Raw genomic sequence first — 20,181 nt, 5'->3', positions numbered from 1 at the left:
GTGGAAAGCTTGTAGAACAGCTTACGAGCATGAAGGAAGTCTTGGCTCAAACAGAGGAAAGGTTTGAACAAGGTCAGGCAACTTTAAGAAGGGATGTCGACACAATTGGGGATGGCGTAAAAGAAATCGAAGGCCGTGTAACAACTTTAGAGGACGGTCACGGAGAACTTGCCAAACAAGTACGTTCTCTGGAACACAGGGAGGCAAATGTTGAAAAAGAAGTAGGTGCAGTGGCTGAGAAAGTAGAGAACATGGATAGAAGTCTAACAGACTTCCAAAAGAGACAGACAGATGTAAATTCTACTGTAGCTGCAGAGCAGGAAGTTCAAGACCAAAGATTGCAGACACTTGAAAAGGGACAAGTCAAGTTGGAGCAGAGAGTGGATAATGTAGAGACGTGGCAACATGAAGTTTCTGAGTCCTTAAAAAAGTTGCAAGTCACTGAAGAGAGTGAAGCAAGAAAGCCAGCTCAGGGGTTCTTCAAGATTCCTGATCGAAATAAGTGGTTTTCTGGTCGCCAGAAGGAGCTACAAGATCTAGATGCAAAGTTTAACATCTTTGAGGCAGGCAAGATTTCCCACAAGAAGCTTGCTGTCTGTGGTCTAGGAGGCTGCGGGAAAACATGCCTGGCTATTGAATACTCATGGAGGTTACAAGAAACCTACCAAGGAGGAATATTTTGGATGTCGGCAGAGAATAGCAGGACCTTTGAGATAACTCTCAACGACATTGCCCTTGGCATCGGAACAGTTGGCTCTAACTCTGATGAGACACTTGCCAGAACAATAGCATGGCTGTCATCCCTGCAAGACCCATGGCTACTCATTGTGGATAACATGGATGAATTCGATGTTTCGTCTGAGGTGCAAAAACTGCTGGAAGGTCACTGGAAGCAGACCTCCAGAGGCCACATCTTGATCACAACCCGTCGAGAAGCTGCTGAGATGGTAGAGACTATGGGGTTTGAGAAGGACAATTGTATAGAGCTCAGGAGTATGTCAGAAGACGAGTCCTGTGCCTTCTTGATTAAAAGAACGCAGCAGGAGGAACAGCCAGGCATTAGGGATTTGGCCAAGGAACTGGGTGGACTTCCTTTGGCCTTAGAGCAGGCTGCTGCTCACATAAATGTCTTACATTGTGCCTTTGAAGACTACTTGAAGCAGTATAAGAAGCAGAAACTGAAACTTTTCAAGCGACGTAAAGTTAAGACTGTAACATCCACCACGGACAAAGATCGTATGGCTGTACACACAACCTGGTCCCTCAATTTCCAACACATCCAAAATTGCGAGGACCCAGAGTTGGCAGAGGCTGCTTGTGCCATGATGAACATAGCAGCCTACCTGGATCCTGATGACATCCCTATTGAACTGGTCAATAAAGGGGAGCCCGATGTCAGTCAGTCTCCATTGGCGGAATATGCCGAGTCACCTCTTGGTGCCAAACAGATTTTTGAAGTCCTAACCCAGTTTTCACTGTTACAGAGGTATGGTGAAAACTCCTGGTCTGTTCATCGACTGGTCCAAGAGGTTATTAGCAGTCGTTGCTCTGGTGATGATGAAAGAGTTCAGTATTTGCAAAGTGCATGTCGGATGCTGTACTATGCTTTCTCAAACACAAACAGTCCCCAAGAAGTCTTACAGCAAAGCAAAGAAGAGTCCTCTTCTGGCAAACTCATGCTGTGGGGTAAGCTTGCACGACATGCCTGCACTGTATGGAGAAACATGACTGCACAACTCGGTCGCAAAGAAGTTGTCTCCAGATTGATGCTGGCAAAGGAAGCTGCAGCAGTGACACACGAGGCATCCGTGTATCTAAGCTTGAACAAACAACACACAGAAGCATCCCAGGCACAAGCCCAAACACTAGAGTGTGTCGCCAACACAGAAGTAACCGACAGTTTTATGGCGTACATCACAAGTGTACATGTCCCACTCAGAGAGGACTACCAGAAGATGCTTCATGCTGAAATGTCAGTCAAAGACTCTGGGCATTTCAAAGCAGATATCAAGGAGATTGAAGATTGCCAAGAGAAAGAAGACCCAGAGACTCTTCGCCAGCAGGGCAATGATCTGTATAAGAAGGAGCAGTATTCAGAGGCCATTTCTTGTTACACAAGAGCAATCAACATCAGTGGCGACAATGTTGATGAACGCTTGTACAGCAATCGGTCCTTGTGTTACTGGAAACTGGGCCAGTACAAACTGTCTTTGGATGATGCAGACAAATGCATTGAACTGAATAGCATGTCAGGAAAAGCGTACTACAGACGAGCACTTGCTCTTGCAGAGCTGGTTGAGAAAGACACCACCTACTGTCACTACAGTGGTGCAGCAAGAGCTGCTGCTGCCTTAGCTATTCACCATAAACCAACATGCAGGACAGATGCTCAGATGATGAAACGCTTCCCAAACCTGAACGTCACAGAAATTTCTAGTGCAACCGAATTGAGCCATATGTGCTGCATGCTTAGTGAACAGGACTGCACCATTTTGCTAAAGGAAGGTGACTACTTGTTGGATGCTTTGTTTATCATTGTCAATGTTCAGATTGTGGGTGTGAACAGGTATACCACAGTAAATTGTAAAGAAGGCATCTTTTGCAGTCCATCACTTACAAGGCCCGTTTGTTGTCACTTTGAAAACTTGCGGTTTCCACAAATGTCTGGAGAATTGGAAGTACGGAATGGGTCTATTGCAACATTGTACAGATGCCAGGTATCTAATGGCAGGAGAGGCTGTAAGGATTACCCAAATTGTCAGGGTGGTCCTGGGTGTGTAAATGACACCAGCACTCCTTGTGCAAAAACAGACAGTTCGTTCAGAGGTTTCCGGAAGACGCATGGACAGGGGGGTTATGCAGGATTGCAGGTATGCGTTTTTAGTGCAAAGTAAATTTTTATCGCTTCTGTATGGCTGTAGTGATTTTCAAGTCTGCCTATGCTTTGCGTTAACTTTTGAAATGTCTTTTTTACATAATTGAAAGGGGCGAGTATGCCACAAAACAGAAATTCTTTTAACTGTCAATGACTCACTGTGAAGCACAATCAGGTAACTTTGTTACATACTGTGACATAGAAACATGCTTTTACGAAATTGACTTGTGGAACATTGCTCAATTTTCTTAGAAACAAGAAGAAAAAAGTAAATTGTATGAAAGCTATAACCTTCCCTAACTGCTCTTTACATCTAGGTTGTCCGAGGTACTTTATACGTGGATCAGTGCAGCATCATAGACTGTGGAGGAGGGGGCCTGTTGGTGGATGGAGAGGGAACACATGCAGTGGTGACTAACTGTGAAGTCATGAAGCACATCCAGTCTGGGCTGGAAGTAAGGAATGGAGGTAAACAGATAATTATATAACATTCCAACAATTGAAGTAAATGCACCTCTAACTTCTAATCAAAGTTTGACAGAAATTCAGATATGAAAACTGTGGATTTGAAATTTCAAGTACAAATAAATTAAACAAGAAATTGCTTTGCATCAATTAAGGGTGATACGATGTTTTCCTTTGCTACATATCAGGAACTTTGAAAGCATCTGGAAACAACATCCACAACAACAAGACACATGGTGTCACAGTTGGACCAGGTGCATCTACTACACATATAGTTGGAAACCACATCCACAACAACTGGGGAGAAGGTGTCATTCTCCTCCAAAGTTCAGTTATTACCATAGAAGCAAATCGGATTGAGCATAATGGTGCCAGTGGAATCTCGGTAGAGTCAAGTACTTTAGACCTGCACAATAATGAGATCGCCAACAACTGGCATTGGGCACTTTTCCTTAAAACACACAGCTCTGCAAACATCTGTGGGAACCTGGTCCACTCAAATAAGTGTGGTGGCTTGTGGTTTGGGTTCAACCAATTCGGAAAAGTGCTGATAGATCAAAATGTGATAAGAGATCACACAGGTCCAGCAATACACGTCATCAACAACTTGAACAAGGAACAGACAAGGAAGATACTAGAACTGGTTCCCAAGGAGTTCGGAGAGCCATTCTCAGTACCCCCAATCATCACTGACAGGAATGTCTGTCAAAGAAATGACACCAAGCAACAGCATCCTTCATCAGCCATCACATGCCTCCCAGTCGGATGTGCCTTCTGTGGTGACCAGCACAAGGAAACCATGAGCTGCGGAAAGTGCCGTAAAGCACAGTACTGCTCAAAGGAGTGCCAAATACAACACTGGCAACAACACAAGATCATTTGTAATGTCATCCAGGGCGATTACTCTTTCAGAGTCTCTACAGAAGACACAGTTTACAAAGTGCATAAATGTACTGGTAGAATCTTCAATCCTGGACTAAAGGGCATCAAAGAAGGCATTCCCCCTGACATCATGGGAAGAAGGCGGTTCATTGTAAAGATTCAGTCAGGTACTGAGTACCAGGCGTACAATCCTGATTCAAACCTGACACTCTATGACCAGACTACCACCCTTGACCTCTCATTCAGGTATGTCACACTTAGGCCACACCAATTTTATTTGTTACTTGGATTCTGCTTTCCTATTTTTCCCAATTAAAAAAAAAAAATGGCCACACCTCCCATTGACAGATTTTCACTGACTCTCCTCACAACTAAACTATGGGCATCAAATTTCACTGCCTGTACATGTACATGGTTATTTTGGATGGTACGTATATCTTTAAAAAATTGGGACTTTGCTAATCAGGGACCACGTCGATCTCTCCACCCAAGACTTTTTGCAAAAAAATTTCAATTTTTTTTTCTGAAAAAATCCGAGAAGCAACAAATTAGATTGGTGTTGCCTTAATGTCACAAGAACAGATGTCTAAACAATCATATTGATTTTCTTTTAACTACAAGTGTGTCTTTGCTCCAGTTATAATCATGATTAGCAAATTGTGAGCTCTTGCCAATAGTTACATGTACTTAGGTCCCCTATAGTCTTCAAATAAGTTGTGTTTTATCAATTTTGCTCCAAGCTCTGTCAGCTCTTTACATGTTAATGTGGCGAGTAATACTGTTTTTTAAACAAGATAGCAAATCACTATACGTGGATGAATAGAATATTTTCCTTATTTGTTTAACCCCTAAAATCAAATACCTGCTTTTATTCATGATGACGATTCATGTTTGCCAGCTGTATCAAAGTGTATTCTATTTTTATAATACTTCTTGTCCCTTTTCTATGTTTAATTGACATATGTGCTAGTGATTATGGAAAAGAAAATCAATGTAATCATTAACTTAGTTACCTATTAGTAATTAATTACTTGTGTTAATTTCTCATATTAGGGACAGCCAAATCTACCACATCATCATGGAGTGTGGTATACTGGGAACCAACCACATATCCTCAAAAAAGATCTTCTGTTACGCCAAGATGGAAGACAATGGGAAATATGTCCGTATATACACAGATCATCTGGCACCACTGCAGGAGTGGTGATGTTGTTTTTGGTACAAAGTAACCAAGTTGATGACAAAAAAAGACCTGGGGTAGTACAGTCAAACCTTTATATAACTTTAAGTCACAATTGCTGATTGCCAGAATTTTGCTAAATCTAAAAATCGTGGACCAGTATTGTAACTGTAAGACATCAGCATATTTTGACCTATGAATAGATTTCTCGGCCACTTGATTATCCTACTTTGACTAAATCCCTTGTGTGGTAAGAATAGATAGGTTTTGACTAGTTCATTTCACATATTTGTAACCCTGTATCACTGAGTTGCAGAGTGTCCAAAAATAATGACTGTGGCAAGTCCAGAACAAAATATACAAATAAAAGAACTTCAGTACCGAATACTGCCAGTATTTATTGATACTTTTAGCACAAAGATTTTTTTTTACATGTTGAAGTGCCTTGTTCTCATTGATACCATGAGATAGCATTGTCTTCATGTCATACCTGTATGTTGTATGTTAAGCCGATTTCATTCCATATATAATGTATAGTACAGACTGAAGCTTGGTCAGACAACTGAACTTGTTTGCTCATTATCTGTGGCAAAAGATTAACCTGAAAGAGTTATATGAAACCATTCTGCCTAATTAAAAAAAATATCTGCAATTGTGATACTCAAAGTCCAAGTAGTGCAAATCCATATTTTCACAGTCTATTCTTTCCAATTTATGTTATATATGTAAGTATACATTTATTTAGTAATGGCCTTAAGCATAACCTATGATAAACTGAAAACAAATGCTCAGTCATCTCATGGTTTTAGGAACCACTTTTTACCAGTGTTTGCTCCCAGATAGCTAACACTGAAACAATGATCCTTCTGATAAACACTATAATTCACTGGTTGGAATTTGCAGATGATCAGCTCTTGGTTTGAAGCTCTCCAAAGCTCCTCTTCATCTAAAACAAAAGGGAAAGATGGCATTAGAATTGTACCAAATTACAATGTTATGTATCTGTTCCATGTACATGAACCCAAATACAAATACAAAGTTAAAGCTGCAATACATGCCAAGATTGTTATGTAATGTCTGCAACACTACTACATGTATCAAAAAGTCAGAAGCACACATTAAGTTTTTACCTTGCGCCCTTCAGAATTTTTACTATTCTGATTAAGGGGTCGGCCTAGGTTTCTTCGTCTTTTAAACTCATCTTGTATGTTGATTTTAAATGTGTTGCATTTACATGTCAATAAAGATGATGTCAACCCCCATTAGTTGGACTTTTTTCTAAAAATGAAGGGCTGGTACACCAAATAAAAATCAAGAACAGCACCCATGTATATGTGATCTTTTTTTTTTCAAATCAGAAAAAAAATAAAGTGGTGCATCTGAGGACAAGGGATACTAAACTTGAGTGGCCCTTCTATGTCTCAAAAATCTTTTCATTCCAAATTGAGAAAAATACATTTTCTAAAAAGTTGGTGATATTCACCTCCTCAAACTTGTGTATCTGCCTGATGAAGAAGTCTCCGTATCGGCGGGCAACCTTCGTGTCTGCTATGTGAACCATGTCCTGAAACAGAAGGGCTGTAAGTTTGCATCACCTATATTTCACAAGAGTAAAATTAAATGTGTGTGTAGTTTACCATGGAAACAATAATAGCAATATCAGATCATGCCTTTGGAGAGTTTGCAGTGGAGGAGAAAACAACTTATAATGCAAATATTTCAAGATTTGCAGTTTTCTTCCCAATTCCTGCCTCCAACACAATAATCTTACACCGACTTTGTTCGCTGTAAAAGAATTGACAAAAGAAAAAAAAGAGACTACAAAAAATCAAATGAACATAAGGGGTTTAAGAGTACCTTGTCGATGAAGAAGTCAACCTCAGAGGCAGACTGAAACTCCCCATCCAGGCCCCCAGTGCCCTTGGAGGACGTCACATTGCTCATCTTGTGTTTGAAGCACAGAAGGTGAGTACGGAACTCCTCTTCAGTCTGAAACACACCAAACGTCTCATGAACTGTCGTATCTGTCTAATAAAACCATCTGTATAGACATGATCCACAAATTACCCCACGGCTTGTCATTACAGATGTTCTCAGCCTGTGAAAGTGGTTCTGTTGGCAATAGGACCTGTCTATCAAGAATAGATGGATCTCAACTGTCCATCACAATTAGCTGTTCAACCTATGATTACAAATAGCCCTTCAACCAATGATAGCTTGTCACCTAGCCATTTGACCTATGAGAGGTTAGCTGCATGTCAGTCAAACATTTGAAATTTGCAAGTCAGACTCTTATGTTTTGATGGTGGTCTATTAGTCTTTGCAGCTACCAAAGAAAGTAGTAAATGTACGTCTGCAAAGCTGGTGACTTGTACTAAAAGGCTACGGCAATCATACGATCACATCCCATCTCTCACCCTGGTTTATACTATAAGTTCTTCCCTGTCTTACAGGGGTAGGCATGATGGGCACATCTATACAATACAAATACTCTGTCAGGTATATACTAGGGCATTGCTGAATATTAGACAAGAAAACACTAAATGTAGACGTTACCATGTCGAGGAAGCCAGCCAGTTTGGAGACAGGCATGGTGGTGTAGAGCTTGAGGTAGCTGCGCACCACGGGGAGGGCGATCTGCTGCTGCACCTCGTCTATAAACACCTTCAGCTGGGCCATGAACGCTTCCTGTTAGGAGAAGTTTCATGTATTCATGGTTATCAGTTTCATGATAGTTATCAGTTAAAAGACAAGATTAACATGCTGGAGCGCAGTGGAACGGTCTACCACATCCCCTGTGCCGACTGCCCTGCAACATATGTGGGGGAGTCTGAGAGACCACTTCGCGCCCGTCTACAGGAACACAAGAGACCCAGCAGTGTGTCATCGCCTGTGGTGGAGCATGTCGGCAAGAAACAGTACAAGATACATGTAGACTGGGACAATGTTAAAGTTCTTGATCAGGATCCGGACTGGTTTACGAGGGGTGAGAGAGAGGCCATCCAGATCCGTCGACAGAAGAGCACTTTGAACAGGGACAGGGGGCGCCACTATCTGAGACCCGTGTACTACTGTGTCTTGTCAAATGACAATGTCCATCAAACGTCACGTGACAGAGAAACTCCAAGATGAGATCTCCGGGTTGACAAAGAGACAGAGTTCATCTCGAAAGCTTTCCCAAGCTAATTGAACTTTAGTTGTGTGTATGTTGTTTAAATCTTTGTCAAAAGTTCATAGTTATCTATCAGCCATCCTATTCTAGCTCCAGTTTTCTCCTCTAGTTGCTTCCTTTGTCATGTAGTCTGGCACCTGTTGATCAAGAAATGATCAGCATTGGAACATTTGCCTAAAATGTAGGCAAGATATATCACTGGAGTTTCATCCCCGATACACCGCTTCTGAGAAATAAATATTTGTTTCCTGAGATAAAGCAGGACTCAAGAACCAAATGTTTTAATGGGGACAGACTATTCTGCAGGGAAGTGATCAGAGGAGTTAACCAGAGCTATAACAGGATGGATACCTGATTAATTAACTACATCACAGGAGCTTACAACATAGAACTCATCAACTTCACATTTCCTAAAAGTGCCTTGAATTTTCAAACACAGACAAATATTTCTCATAAAAACACATTAAATGAACATTTCTGATATGTAATTTGATTAACCTCTGGAAGGTATTTATCTGCTTTTCAATCATAGTTTTACATTTAAAGCATTCCATATATTCCACGGAACCATCTCAACATAGGACTATGTCTGCTTTCTCTGCTTAGCACTCAGCACTTGCATGTTCCAGAATGAGTGTGGCAGTTGAACACACATCTACCAGTGGACTAGCCCCGTACTATAATGCTTGCACATTGTTTTTGTGGCCCAAGGGCTATAAAGAACAGAGATGGGCTGTGCTCTATACAGCGATAGGTGTGAGAAGGTTTTCCATCTGTAATAAGAATCACACCAACATAAACAGTTTATCTGAACGCTGTAGTACCTTGTGGTAGTTGGCAGGGGGTGCTTCATAGTTTGGAGCCACGGGTGACAGGAACTTGGGACAGGCAAAGGAGAAACTGTCCTCAAAGGCCTGCATGTCCCTAGTAAAAAAAGACAAAGGATGGTTCCATTTCTTATAACATAGCAAAATTCTTCTTGAAGAAGGCAAACCAAGGTGTACAGGAAGAGTTGTTTTAAAAGGTGTTACAATTATAATAGCAAGTGCATTTCTCATAAGAGAAAATACTGTTTTCTGGAGGGGATATTCATAACTTAGAATAGCCAACATCATGATATTTAGGATGGCTGTTCCAAATACTTTCTGCCCCTACTTATACTTCAGATTTATCACATTGGAATGGAGCGCTTCAGCATAAGAGAAAAATTTAAAATATCCCTCCTACCCTTTCTGCATCCTGATCATTTTCTCCCCACATTTCTCTCTCAGCTGTGAGTGGACACTTTCGTCAATGCGCATGGGGTACAGGGTCAGGCAGAGAGCAAGCAGGTTGAACATCTGTTCATTCTGCTTCATAATCTGGAACATCATAGGACAGGGTTAAAACTGATAGCTGTGGTGGCTCATGCAACACAAAACAGGTAACATCACTTCACTGGCCAAACTTAATACCTAATCACAAAATTGCAGTGTAATGCTTCGAATAAGGAGTTTATTGAAAATGGAGAACTGCAGTGCTTTGAATAATGAGTTTATTGAAAATGGAGAATACATGTGACTACTCTACTCCAACCTGTTGGGTTTGACTTATGTTTTGGAAACAAAGTGGAGATGAAATGTGTGGGTTCTGAAATATTGAGAAGAGAGTACAGTAGGTTTCTGTTGTCTGCAAGCGTGGAGCAATTTGAATGTACCTTGGGGGCTTCTTTCAAGAGCTCACTTCTTAAGTGATCGTAGAAGGGGTAGTTTGCCAAACTATACAAACTTAGCCACTAGATCCATACATCAAAACACTTGTATTAGGCAGCTGTGATATCTTTCCATAGCACTTACTTTAAAATACAGTCTAAACAGAACTATGCCATCTCTTTAAGTGTAACACTTTAACTGTGCTCTATTACCATGTCAAAAGTGTAGCTCTGGCGTTGGAACATGGCCTTGGTGCGCTGGATGTAGAGGAGGATACTGGTGAAGGTACGGATGGCGTCCTGGTAGCGCCGCATCATCATGTACGCAAACCCCACGTAGTAGTACATGCTGATCTGGCATGATGGCACTCGAGAGTACAGACCCTATATAAGTGTTATGAAAAAATGTCAAGAATATCATCATATAACCAGATGGTATTGACCAATCAGGAGCCTCCTTTCAAAATTGACTGAAGCTGCAACATCATTGGCCAGCTACAGTCCATGTGGAAATATTTGCAGTATCTTTAATTTTTTTCAGCTATTGCTTTAGTGATGTCTCCATGTTATATAATATTATATATTGATTCATGTATTCCATTGCATTACTACTGTACTTGAGAACTGTTTCAACCACAAACGAGGAAACCTTCTCGTACTGTTAGTTAATTAAGTTCCCTCCGAAATAAATGAATTAACAGTTAGGATTATATCTCAGCACGGGTCAGTACCACTGACATGACCACCTCTCAGACAACCCATATGAAAGAATAATGCTATTGAGCTTTACAAATGCACAATCATTTTTACGATGTATAATGTATTGTATTTTTCATACATATAGAATACAACACTCTATTTATTCCGTATCACCCGAGGTACCAAGTGTTGGGACCGAGTGTTGTATTTCATTTATGTCATACCTACCTGACAAAACATGTTATTTGATGCGAAATGCGCTAGAAGTTGAGAAAACTTGGTGCTCTCGAACAAAAATGGTAACAACAATGTTTCAATGTCCGAATCAGGTATTTGAATTTTTGCCCACACCACACTTGACATGTGCAGAGTATATTCAAATTATTTGATGGCAGCCTATGTGCTAAAACTCAGAAGCCTGTGTGATACTGCTTTTTATCACCCAGTCTGGAACACCTGTATCAAACATTATTGCAGCCCAGGTATGACATACATACACTGTACTAGTACTACTAGTTACCTGTTTGTTGAGGTCAATGTTCTCCAGGACCCTGATGGCCTGGTAGTAGTCCCCTAGCAGGGAGTGGAGGCGCAGCAGGCCCACCAGACTGAAGTACCCCAGCATCTTGTACAGGGAGTGGCGACCAAAATCTCCAGCTACACTGTCAGGGTCACCTGTTGTAGCATGGAACAACGTTTAGGATCCCACAGGTTGTTTCAGGTTACCATAATACAACCCGACTCGGCAAGGTGGTCTCGTGATTAGTGCTCTTGACTTTGAATGTTATGTTTCTGAGTTTGACTTCCTAGCAGGCCCCAATGTTTTGCCTTTGAAAAGGCACTTAACACATATTTCTTAACATGGTTCAGGTGTATACCTAGCTTTGATTACGGACATCATCTTATAGCTACTAGATCGGAGGTAAAGCCAATGGGTTCCATGTTTGAAGAAAACCACACTACCTACGAGCACGTAACAGAACCCACCACAATTGAAGTGAAAAGGGTAGGGGTCCATCCCGGTGTGAGTGGATCAAACCTTCTGATCCGGTGTTAGAAAGCTTGTGCCTACTGTACAACACTGGTGTGTTACATGTACATGTGTAGCAGTTTACCGGTTACGCAAAACAAACGAGCAAGGATGCCATAGACCGCCCAATTTTTAGCCTGATTTAATCAAGCTTCTATACAGCATGCCCAACATTGCCAGCTACAGCCTGGACAGCAGGGTTTGTGTTACACAGACTACCCCATTTTCACATCAAATCACACCAGTCCCACTTGGTTCTTCCATTCTCCATCCCTTTATGCTCTACTTTTCTATAAAAAAAAAGTAGTGGTACCAACCTCCACTGCTGAAGACCTCCAGCTGCCTGTTGATGCTAGACTTGTCCACCAGCGAGTGTAACACATTCAGCACGCTGTGTACGTTCCAGATCTACATGTTGGTAAACAAACAAGAAACAGGTTGTGATGCACGAGTTATGTCTTGCTAGGCGTCGGCCTCACAAAGAACTTCAAAGGTGTCATTTCTAAACCTGACTTTGTTTACAAAAAACATCATGGTAACATCAATGCTCAACTCTTTTATTGCCGATATGATGTTTTAATCTTTTACCAACGTCTTTGTGGTAGGCATCATATGTTGTTAGTAATAATGAATACAAATGAAAAAGTCATATTCTATTCATGCTATGTTCCAGTATTTTGTACCAGCACTTAAATGATTTTCACTGTCACAGTGTCACCCGTGCAGAGTGATCCACCCTTAATTGGAATTTTTTTCTGTTGCTGCACTGGTGCACCCAGATATTTTCTTAGGTTTAAGTATAAATATGTAAAGATACCATAGATCATACATGTATTTGGTTAGTGTGAATACAACACAGTGCATTCCGTATCACCCGAGGAACAAGCCTGACTGCGACCCGTGGGAGGGCTGGGACCGAGGGTAATGCGGAATACACCGTGTTGTATTTTATTTATGTCACATCCACCTGAGAAAACACGTTTCGATGCGAAATGCGCCAGAAGTTGAGAAAATCGGGTGCCCTTGAACAAACATTGTTACAACAGTAATGCTCCAACGTCCGAACCAGGTATCTAAATTTTTGTCGCGCCGCACTGGCGTGTGCAAAGTATGTTTGAAATATTCGACGGATGCCTGTCTGATAAAACTTCGAAGCCTGTGTGATACAGCTTTTTATCACACGGTCCGTAACACACGTTATCGCGGCCCAGTTATGACATAAAGACAGTTATGACCAAACTAACCTTGGGGTTGGAGCGGAGGATCATGATCTCATCATCGCCCTTCTTGCTGAGCTTACTGCGGTAGTGTGTGAAAGACTGGAACTGGTAGATAAACTCGTCAATGATGTCCCACAGCCACTGGTTGGGCAGTTCTAACGGTGCCGGAGACTTCTGGTCTGTAGTTTAAGTAAAACAAAGATAAAGTTCATCTGCCACAAGGGGGAACAAACTGGCTCCAACCTTGAGGTATGGCCAAAATATTTGACCTTTCAAACTAAGAATGAAAGAATGATTAAAACAAAGTTTAAGTTGTGGTTCCATCCATGTGGCCATATGTGTACAGGATTCTACAGGCAAGTACAGTCAAGTACAATAGCCTTTAGGCAAGGATCTAAATATACTGGCATCAGTAACAAAGGTTCCTAGTGCTAGCCAACAATGTTTAGCATTGCCACGTACTGTTGAGAGGATTTGAGTTAATGCAGTGGGAGTTTTTTTCCAACAGAGTTTTAAGTTTGAAACCCAAAGGGTACTGTAGCACTAAAATACATAGTACATATTGATCAAAATGTATTGTCAGTACTTGCCAGTGGAGACTTAGTGTGAAAATAAAACAATCACAAAGACTTCGGGATTAACAGTAAACTAAACTCAACAACAAGGTTCATAATGTAGGACAGTCAGAATGAGACATTACATAGAAGCAGACTTACTGAGGATGTAGTTAAACAGGTTGCAGTAGTTGTAGTATGACTCGAACCTCTGCTCCAAGTTTGGTCCCCCCTGTAGAAAGAAATGGTCAAGAATCATAAAATTTACTTTTGCATTTTATTCTAGACATTGCACTGCATTTCGAACCATTTCTGTAAAAAAATATTGATTACTATGTAATGAATTGCTAATAGTCCCAACATAAAAAGGATAAGCGTATCAATCTTAATGCATATTTCTCATATTTTCTTTATATATTCTCTTTTTTGCCACCATCCACAAAAACAAGCTTTGTTTAGCATTTAGATAATACTTTATATTAGTCTTCTTAACTCAAATTACACACTAAAACTAGTTCATACCTGAACTTTGGCATAGATATGCCTAAAGTACAGCTCCTTGTACAGAATCAGGAACACAGTGTCTGTGGAAAAAAATATTGCAAAATGACATTGCAAAACGTGTCCTTCAACTTACAATTATCTTATGAAGTCAAATCTTTTGTCACTTGAACTTGAACAAAAGAAATGGCAAACAAGACACAAGATAGAGAAATTGGAAAAAAAATCAACATGAAAATACATAATATCAAGTTGTATTCATAAGTAAACTACAAACTTTTTATAAAAAATAAGAGGTCAAGTACTTTAGCCTATATAACTTTTTTCCAAGCCCAAGGCTATAGTATATGTACCATTAAAAAATTATGCATAATTATATATAGCATGTGCAAAATATGAGACATAAAAAAAGGATGCTTTGCTGTAGTATCATTGAATGTTATGCTGTCTTCAAACAAACATATACACATGGCACTGAAAACAGTCTTCTTGGCAAAGGTAATAAATCAAAGAATGTTTTTACCATTCTTGACTAGAGGCATGATGTACTCTGCCTCAGGCCAGGGGGATGTCTTGAAGAACCTTTCTGTCAGTTTGTTGAAGCTGAGACACAAGAAAAGACAAAAGTCACGAACTGTCAGGTACTGTCTTATGTCTATGAAGACACTAGCTGGAATTAGTGGAGTCATTCCTAATAAAGAATGGAACTGTATCATCAAATTTCATTTACATACAAAGAACAGCTAAACATCTACTTCTTGGTCACTTTCACCATTTAGATTAACTTTTAAAAGGATAACAGGGGGGATCCAATGTCCGGTAACTGTTCTAAGTGAATGCGCATGGCTTTTGTCATCGTACGTTTTACTGACAACCCATCAAAAACAATATAAGATCTTGTTAACAACCATATAAGTGTGATTTAAGCTGTGCAGACGTATGTTTCCTTTAACGGCAGCATTCCGAACTTTACTTTGACAGCGCGCGAAAGTTTTGGCAGGTTTGGACTTGCGTTTCAGTGGAACGTTCTAACACAAAAAAGGGGGTCCAAACTCCGATAAGTTAACAACCAATCCATCTCTGCATATCTTTAAGCATCCTATGCATGCAAAATAACACTAAGCTTCTGCAATACTATTTTTTGTCACAAATATATGCAATATTTTGAATTACGATGCATATTTAAATACGTTTACTTACAAGGATTACCTCTCACGGTGAAACCAACCTGTCGCCAAAAAGAAAAATGGCGGCACTTTGTTTACGTCTGCCTGCGATTACACTTTTTCACTTTCGGCTTCTGTATTTCCTGCTTCAACCTCGTTTTTAACAGCAGAAATGACTACAGGATTTCTTTAGTCTGTAGGGATCGATTTTCTTGAATGATTGGTACTCTACTGACGGGTTGACTAACTCCATCGTGTTGAGCATCGCTCGGCTTCCTTCATAGGTGATTGACGGGGTTGACAGGGCCGTGAACATGCGGCATAATTCAGCTCCGATTATCCAACTATAAAAGCAAAGACACGGCATAGCTGTGCTTATTTAGGAAGTTTTATAGATAGCATTCTCATCTGTGGTGGTATCTTTTCACATTTCGTATTTGACGATGAATTATTTAATAGTTTCCCGGGCCATGTTCTCGATATGTTCGCTCGTCAGCATGCACGGAAGGCGTCAAACTTGTGTACTTTTTTCAATCGTTATCTGTTGGGGCTTACCAACTTGGACACATACTCTGACTTTTCAGTTATTTACAACAAGGTTTAGTCCATAACAAGTTGCACTTATTATGTGCAGACACTTATGCATATCTCCGCAAAAATGATTTTAAAATCCTACCGGACTTTGGACCCCTACCGGACTTTGGACCCCTCCCGTTAGTCTCCACACTGTATGAATCTAATTTCAAGTGGTGTCACATCACTTATAATACTAAGTTCAAGTCAATCATTGATCTGAATTGATATACCGGTAAACATCTGAGTCAAAAATTTCCAATGGCCTTTTATTTTAAGCGAATATCTAGTTAACCTCAGAAATATTGGCCTTCACACTATACCAGAGGTGCTACCGGTAAACCGGCCATTGCAAACCAGTTCAAAGAGAAATCTACTTTGTATAAACAAATGTTCAAGATATTTTTCTTAAACTTTGGGGCAATATCACAGTGCAGTGGTCTCTGTTTATCTGTGTCATCTATGGAAATTATGCAAACTCATGGTAGAAGATAAAACATGAAAGTTTTAGACTTAGTGTTTGTTCCTAAGTTTGGACCTACCTGTTCTCATAGATGTTGCCAATTTCGAAGACATTCCCGTCTGTCACACACTTGTGGAAGTATTCGATGAAGCGTTTGATGACGTCGGGTACGATATACGCCGGCGGGGCCTGCTGGAACTGACGCTCGTACTCCAGATCAGCACGGGGGTCACCTAAACAGATAAACAACAGCAACAAAACATCAAAGATCCAACCACACCTATTGATAGGATTTTTCAACATTAAGTAACTGTAGAACTGTAGACCCCATTGAAAGTGGGTTTAAATTAACTCTCAATTAACAGGAGTCCGTACAGGCTTTTAGCCAGGCATGCATCATGCGAGGTACGGTAGATACATACAAATGGATGTGATACAAATATAAGATGTTTTACCTGTGTGCAGCTCATACGATTCTGGAGGCCCATATGGATGTTGGCCATATTGGTCATACTGCAAAAAAGTTCAAAGTAACACGTAAGTTTGCAAACTGGAAATGGGGGGTACAATTATTCATTTTTTTATTGGGCTTGTATAAAATTCAATAAATGTAAATGTTCTACATTAAGGAAGTTTGTCTTATTGCCGCCCTTCAAAATCTGATTGAAATGTTTACCAGTAGAGGGTTTCAGAATAAGGCTATTATTACGATTAAGCATATGATGGTGACAACATCTGAGAAAGAAACAAACATGCCGACACACGGGATCGAACCCAGGTCGGCAGATTACAACCTAGCAGCGAAACCACTGCACTGGAAAAGGCTGAGCAGCCGATTTACAAGGCTGTTTGACGCTACTTAACCCCCTCCCCCCACTTTTACACTACTCTTTCTTTTCATGATGATTCGTCCTCGAATCTCCGAGTTTGATATCCCTGTGTGGCATATCTCTAGCTTGTTATTCACAGGGCGGGTGTGGGAACCAATGAAGAAATTAGAGGGGCGAGTAGAAACAGAAGGAAACAAACATGCTGACATCCGGGATCGAACCCGGGGCAGCTGATTACAACCCTGCAGCGAAACCACTGCGCTAGAAAAGGCTGATCAACTGATTCATGCCGCGGTTTGATACTACTTACCCCCCCCCCCCCCCTCTTGACACGTCAAACCTAAATCATTGCATTTAGATGTACTATGATTTAGATTCACTTCCCTCATTTCACTCAGGTAAAAATTGACATGTAGCTGAGCTGATTTTTCATTTGCTGTTCCACAACTTCCTTCCCCTTGTCTACCCACTGCTGAGACAGCTATTCCTAAAGGCAATCCCAGTATAGACCATACCCCCATCCCCCATGTACACCCTCAGGGGCCTAGAAAGGGTAGCCTGTCATGGTAGCCAGTCCAGCCTTTTCAGTAAACCCATGAAAAAGTGTAGGATACTAGGAATCCCTCGGAATTCCCTGATCCGGGGAATTGTATAGAAGAACATGTATGGTTATGATAATATCGTGGGCATTTGACAAGACAAGAAGATGCGAGGCTCCGACATACTTTCCACAAGTCTTCATTCTCACTAGTATCGTACTCCCGGCATACTATGATAGGGGGAGGGGGGCGTCCGAAATGGTGACACATATTGAAAGGTAAGAACTGCAGAATAAAGCTCACCTCTTGGTAGTCTTCGCCCCCGTACATACTGATAACGTTTATGATTCAAATCCACGAACTTCGATGGCTAAAATATCCTTTTGGTGGTGTTTTCTATGAAATATTTCGGTGTTTTCTAGTACGATATGGACGCAACGTGCCGCCCTGTGTGAGAACAATGCGCATGCGCGTATATTACAGCTTTGTCACTTCAATTTCATCGATAATATAGTATTTCCTGCCAATTGAAGCAAAGATTTTCCAACCAGATGTTAATATTATACTCACATAATATGTTTTTCTAAGCAATAAAGTCGTAAGTATATGAAATATAGTCAACTGGTTATATATGTTCACACCTTTTATCGACATGGTACATCCCAGGCTGTGGGAGCCTAATCTTCAAGCAGATGTGAGGTTTGTTCTTTTGTCATCCACAATTTAATAAATGTAATGTAACTTTTATGTCGTTTTTGCAGCGTTTTGTTCGTAGGCGTGCATTTTTTTCTGTTCAAAACAACAAATATGTAGCCTGTGTTTACACAAGCTCTCGCTGGCTGGGGTTAATTACCCCCTCCAAGAGAGCGGCGGCAATTGTAGGGCCGGCCGCTAGTGGCGCGATTTTAGTCAGGCTAACAAATATGTAACGTTATACATCGTTTTATAAATAATATCGGGTGTATTTGCAGCCAGTGCCATAGGCAGGTATTTTTCTAATTGTATTTCTGATAGAAATAGAAATATTATCAGTCTTGCGATGCCTCTGGGTATCACGGTGTGGTGTCACCTCACTGACTGAGGATTAACTGCACCGTAGGGTACCGATAATATACAGAAAATTCAGGTCTGGACCTGAAGTTGTCTGTGAAAACAAGGAGCTTTTATATTCGATGCATGGAGTATCCGACTTCGTCTGGCGTTTTGAAATCCTATCTTCATGAATAGGTCTATACAGCTAGCACTAATTGCCTTTTTTTAGTCGAACTTAGTCGAAGTTTGACTGTCGACACTTGGTGAAAATGACCGTATAATCTGTTCATTTTCCAATCGGTCCAAAATCTCATTTTTTCTGAGGTCCTTTTTTCCGGGTTTTGTACTGGTTCGTGTACCCACCACTAAACTGCACTGAACTGAATTTAAAGACATTGCTGCATACTCAATTGAAACTATTTTCAAGACAAGAATAAAGGCTTTTCAAGTAAAAACTCGACATCGCGTCAGGCAGGAACAACTACTGCAGGCTCTCGTTCTTTCCCCGGACCATCACAGGCAGAGAGTGGAACGAGCCTGGTGTGGCGGAGGCGGGTTTCTCTCCCAATCAAAAACTTCTGGGCAGGACCCTGCTGCACTGAGCCACCCACACACGTCGTGTATGTGTTATGCATGTACAAGTAAAACTGAACACGCATGTCCTTTGCACACACAAAATCAGTCGTTTTCATTTTCCTTAATGTTTTTCCTTTATTTTCCCTTGTCTATTCAAACCAGGCACTTGCGTTGTGACCCATGCGTAGTCTGTCGTTAATCTCTGCAAAGAGGCTAGGCGGTACGAAAGAAGAAGAACATTACCGCCTGTATCGTGTTTGGACACTCACAGCATAACTCGAGAAGCTCCGTCAAATGGCCGCGTGGCTATCGCGATGCGGCTAGCGCCCTCGAGATCGGGAGGCCACGGGGTCGGATCCTGGAATTCCTAGCTAAATGTTGTGTCCGTGAGATTTTCCTCACTCCAACCAGCTGTACTGAAACGGTTATCTGGCTTCGGTTGGAGGGGCAAAATGCGACGGAAGGAGAGGGTTGGGCTCCGCCTTCCATTGCTGTGGATAACAACACACTGCCTCTGCGGCCTCAAAAAGGCCTACCTTCAGATGTCCTTAAACAAGTCAGAGAAGAAGAAAATGAAATGAAATGACATAACTTTACTAACTACCGTGAGTGTTTTATTTTATTTTTATTTTTTTTCGCGAGTCAAACACACTGTTCTCTATCCTCGCACGTACACTATAACAATTTTAACATGCACATGGCTCTATGACAAATTGTGTGCGCGAGTCACTTAT

General features: G+C 41.0%; 2 protein-coding genes across 2 annotated transcripts; one reads left to right on the top strand and one right to left on the bottom strand.

Annotated features, from left to right (window-relative positions):
* The first annotated feature begins 6 nt into the window (after positions 1-6).
* Positions 7-5,593, top strand: LOC118429115. The gene is made up of 4 exons (XM_035839499.1): positions 7-2,870; positions 3,193-3,343; positions 3,529-4,468; positions 5,276-5,593. The coding sequence occupies exons 1-4, from the start codon at positions 30-32 to the stop codon at positions 5,427-5,429; spliced, it is 4,086 nt and encodes a 1,361-aa protein (XP_035695392.1). The 5' UTR covers positions 7-29; the 3' UTR covers positions 5,430-5,593.
* Positions 5,594-5,782: 189 nt separating this feature from the next.
* On the bottom strand, positions 5,783-18,326 carry LOC118429116 (eukaryotic translation initiation factor 3 subunit L-like). Its single transcript, XM_035839500.1, has 16 exons — positions 18,143-18,326; positions 16,926-16,983; positions 16,550-16,703; positions 14,792-14,871; positions 14,290-14,351; positions 13,930-13,999; positions 13,238-13,392; positions 12,311-12,401; positions 11,484-11,638; positions 10,478-10,648; positions 9,802-9,935; positions 9,399-9,498; positions 7,959-8,090; positions 7,260-7,391; positions 6,886-6,966; positions 5,783-6,348 (listed from the first exon to the last, which is right to left on the bottom strand). Exons 1-16 carry the CDS (start codon positions 18,167-18,169, stop codon positions 6,310-6,312), a joined length of 1,641 nt encoding a protein of 546 aa, XP_035695393.1. The 5' UTR covers positions 18,170-18,326; the 3' UTR covers positions 5,783-6,309.
* Positions 18,327-20,181: the final 1,855 nt, after the last annotated feature.

Source organism: Branchiostoma floridae, chromosome 13 (genome assembly GCF_000003815.2).
Source record: "Branchiostoma floridae strain S238N-H82 chromosome 13, Bfl_VNyyK, whole genome shotgun sequence".
In the NCBI taxonomy this organism is placed as follows: Eukaryota; Metazoa; Chordata; class Leptocardii; order Amphioxiformes; family Branchiostomatidae; genus Branchiostoma; species Branchiostoma floridae.
Note: the sequence above shows the minus strand (reverse complement) of the source record. Positions and strands in the feature narration are given on the sequence as shown.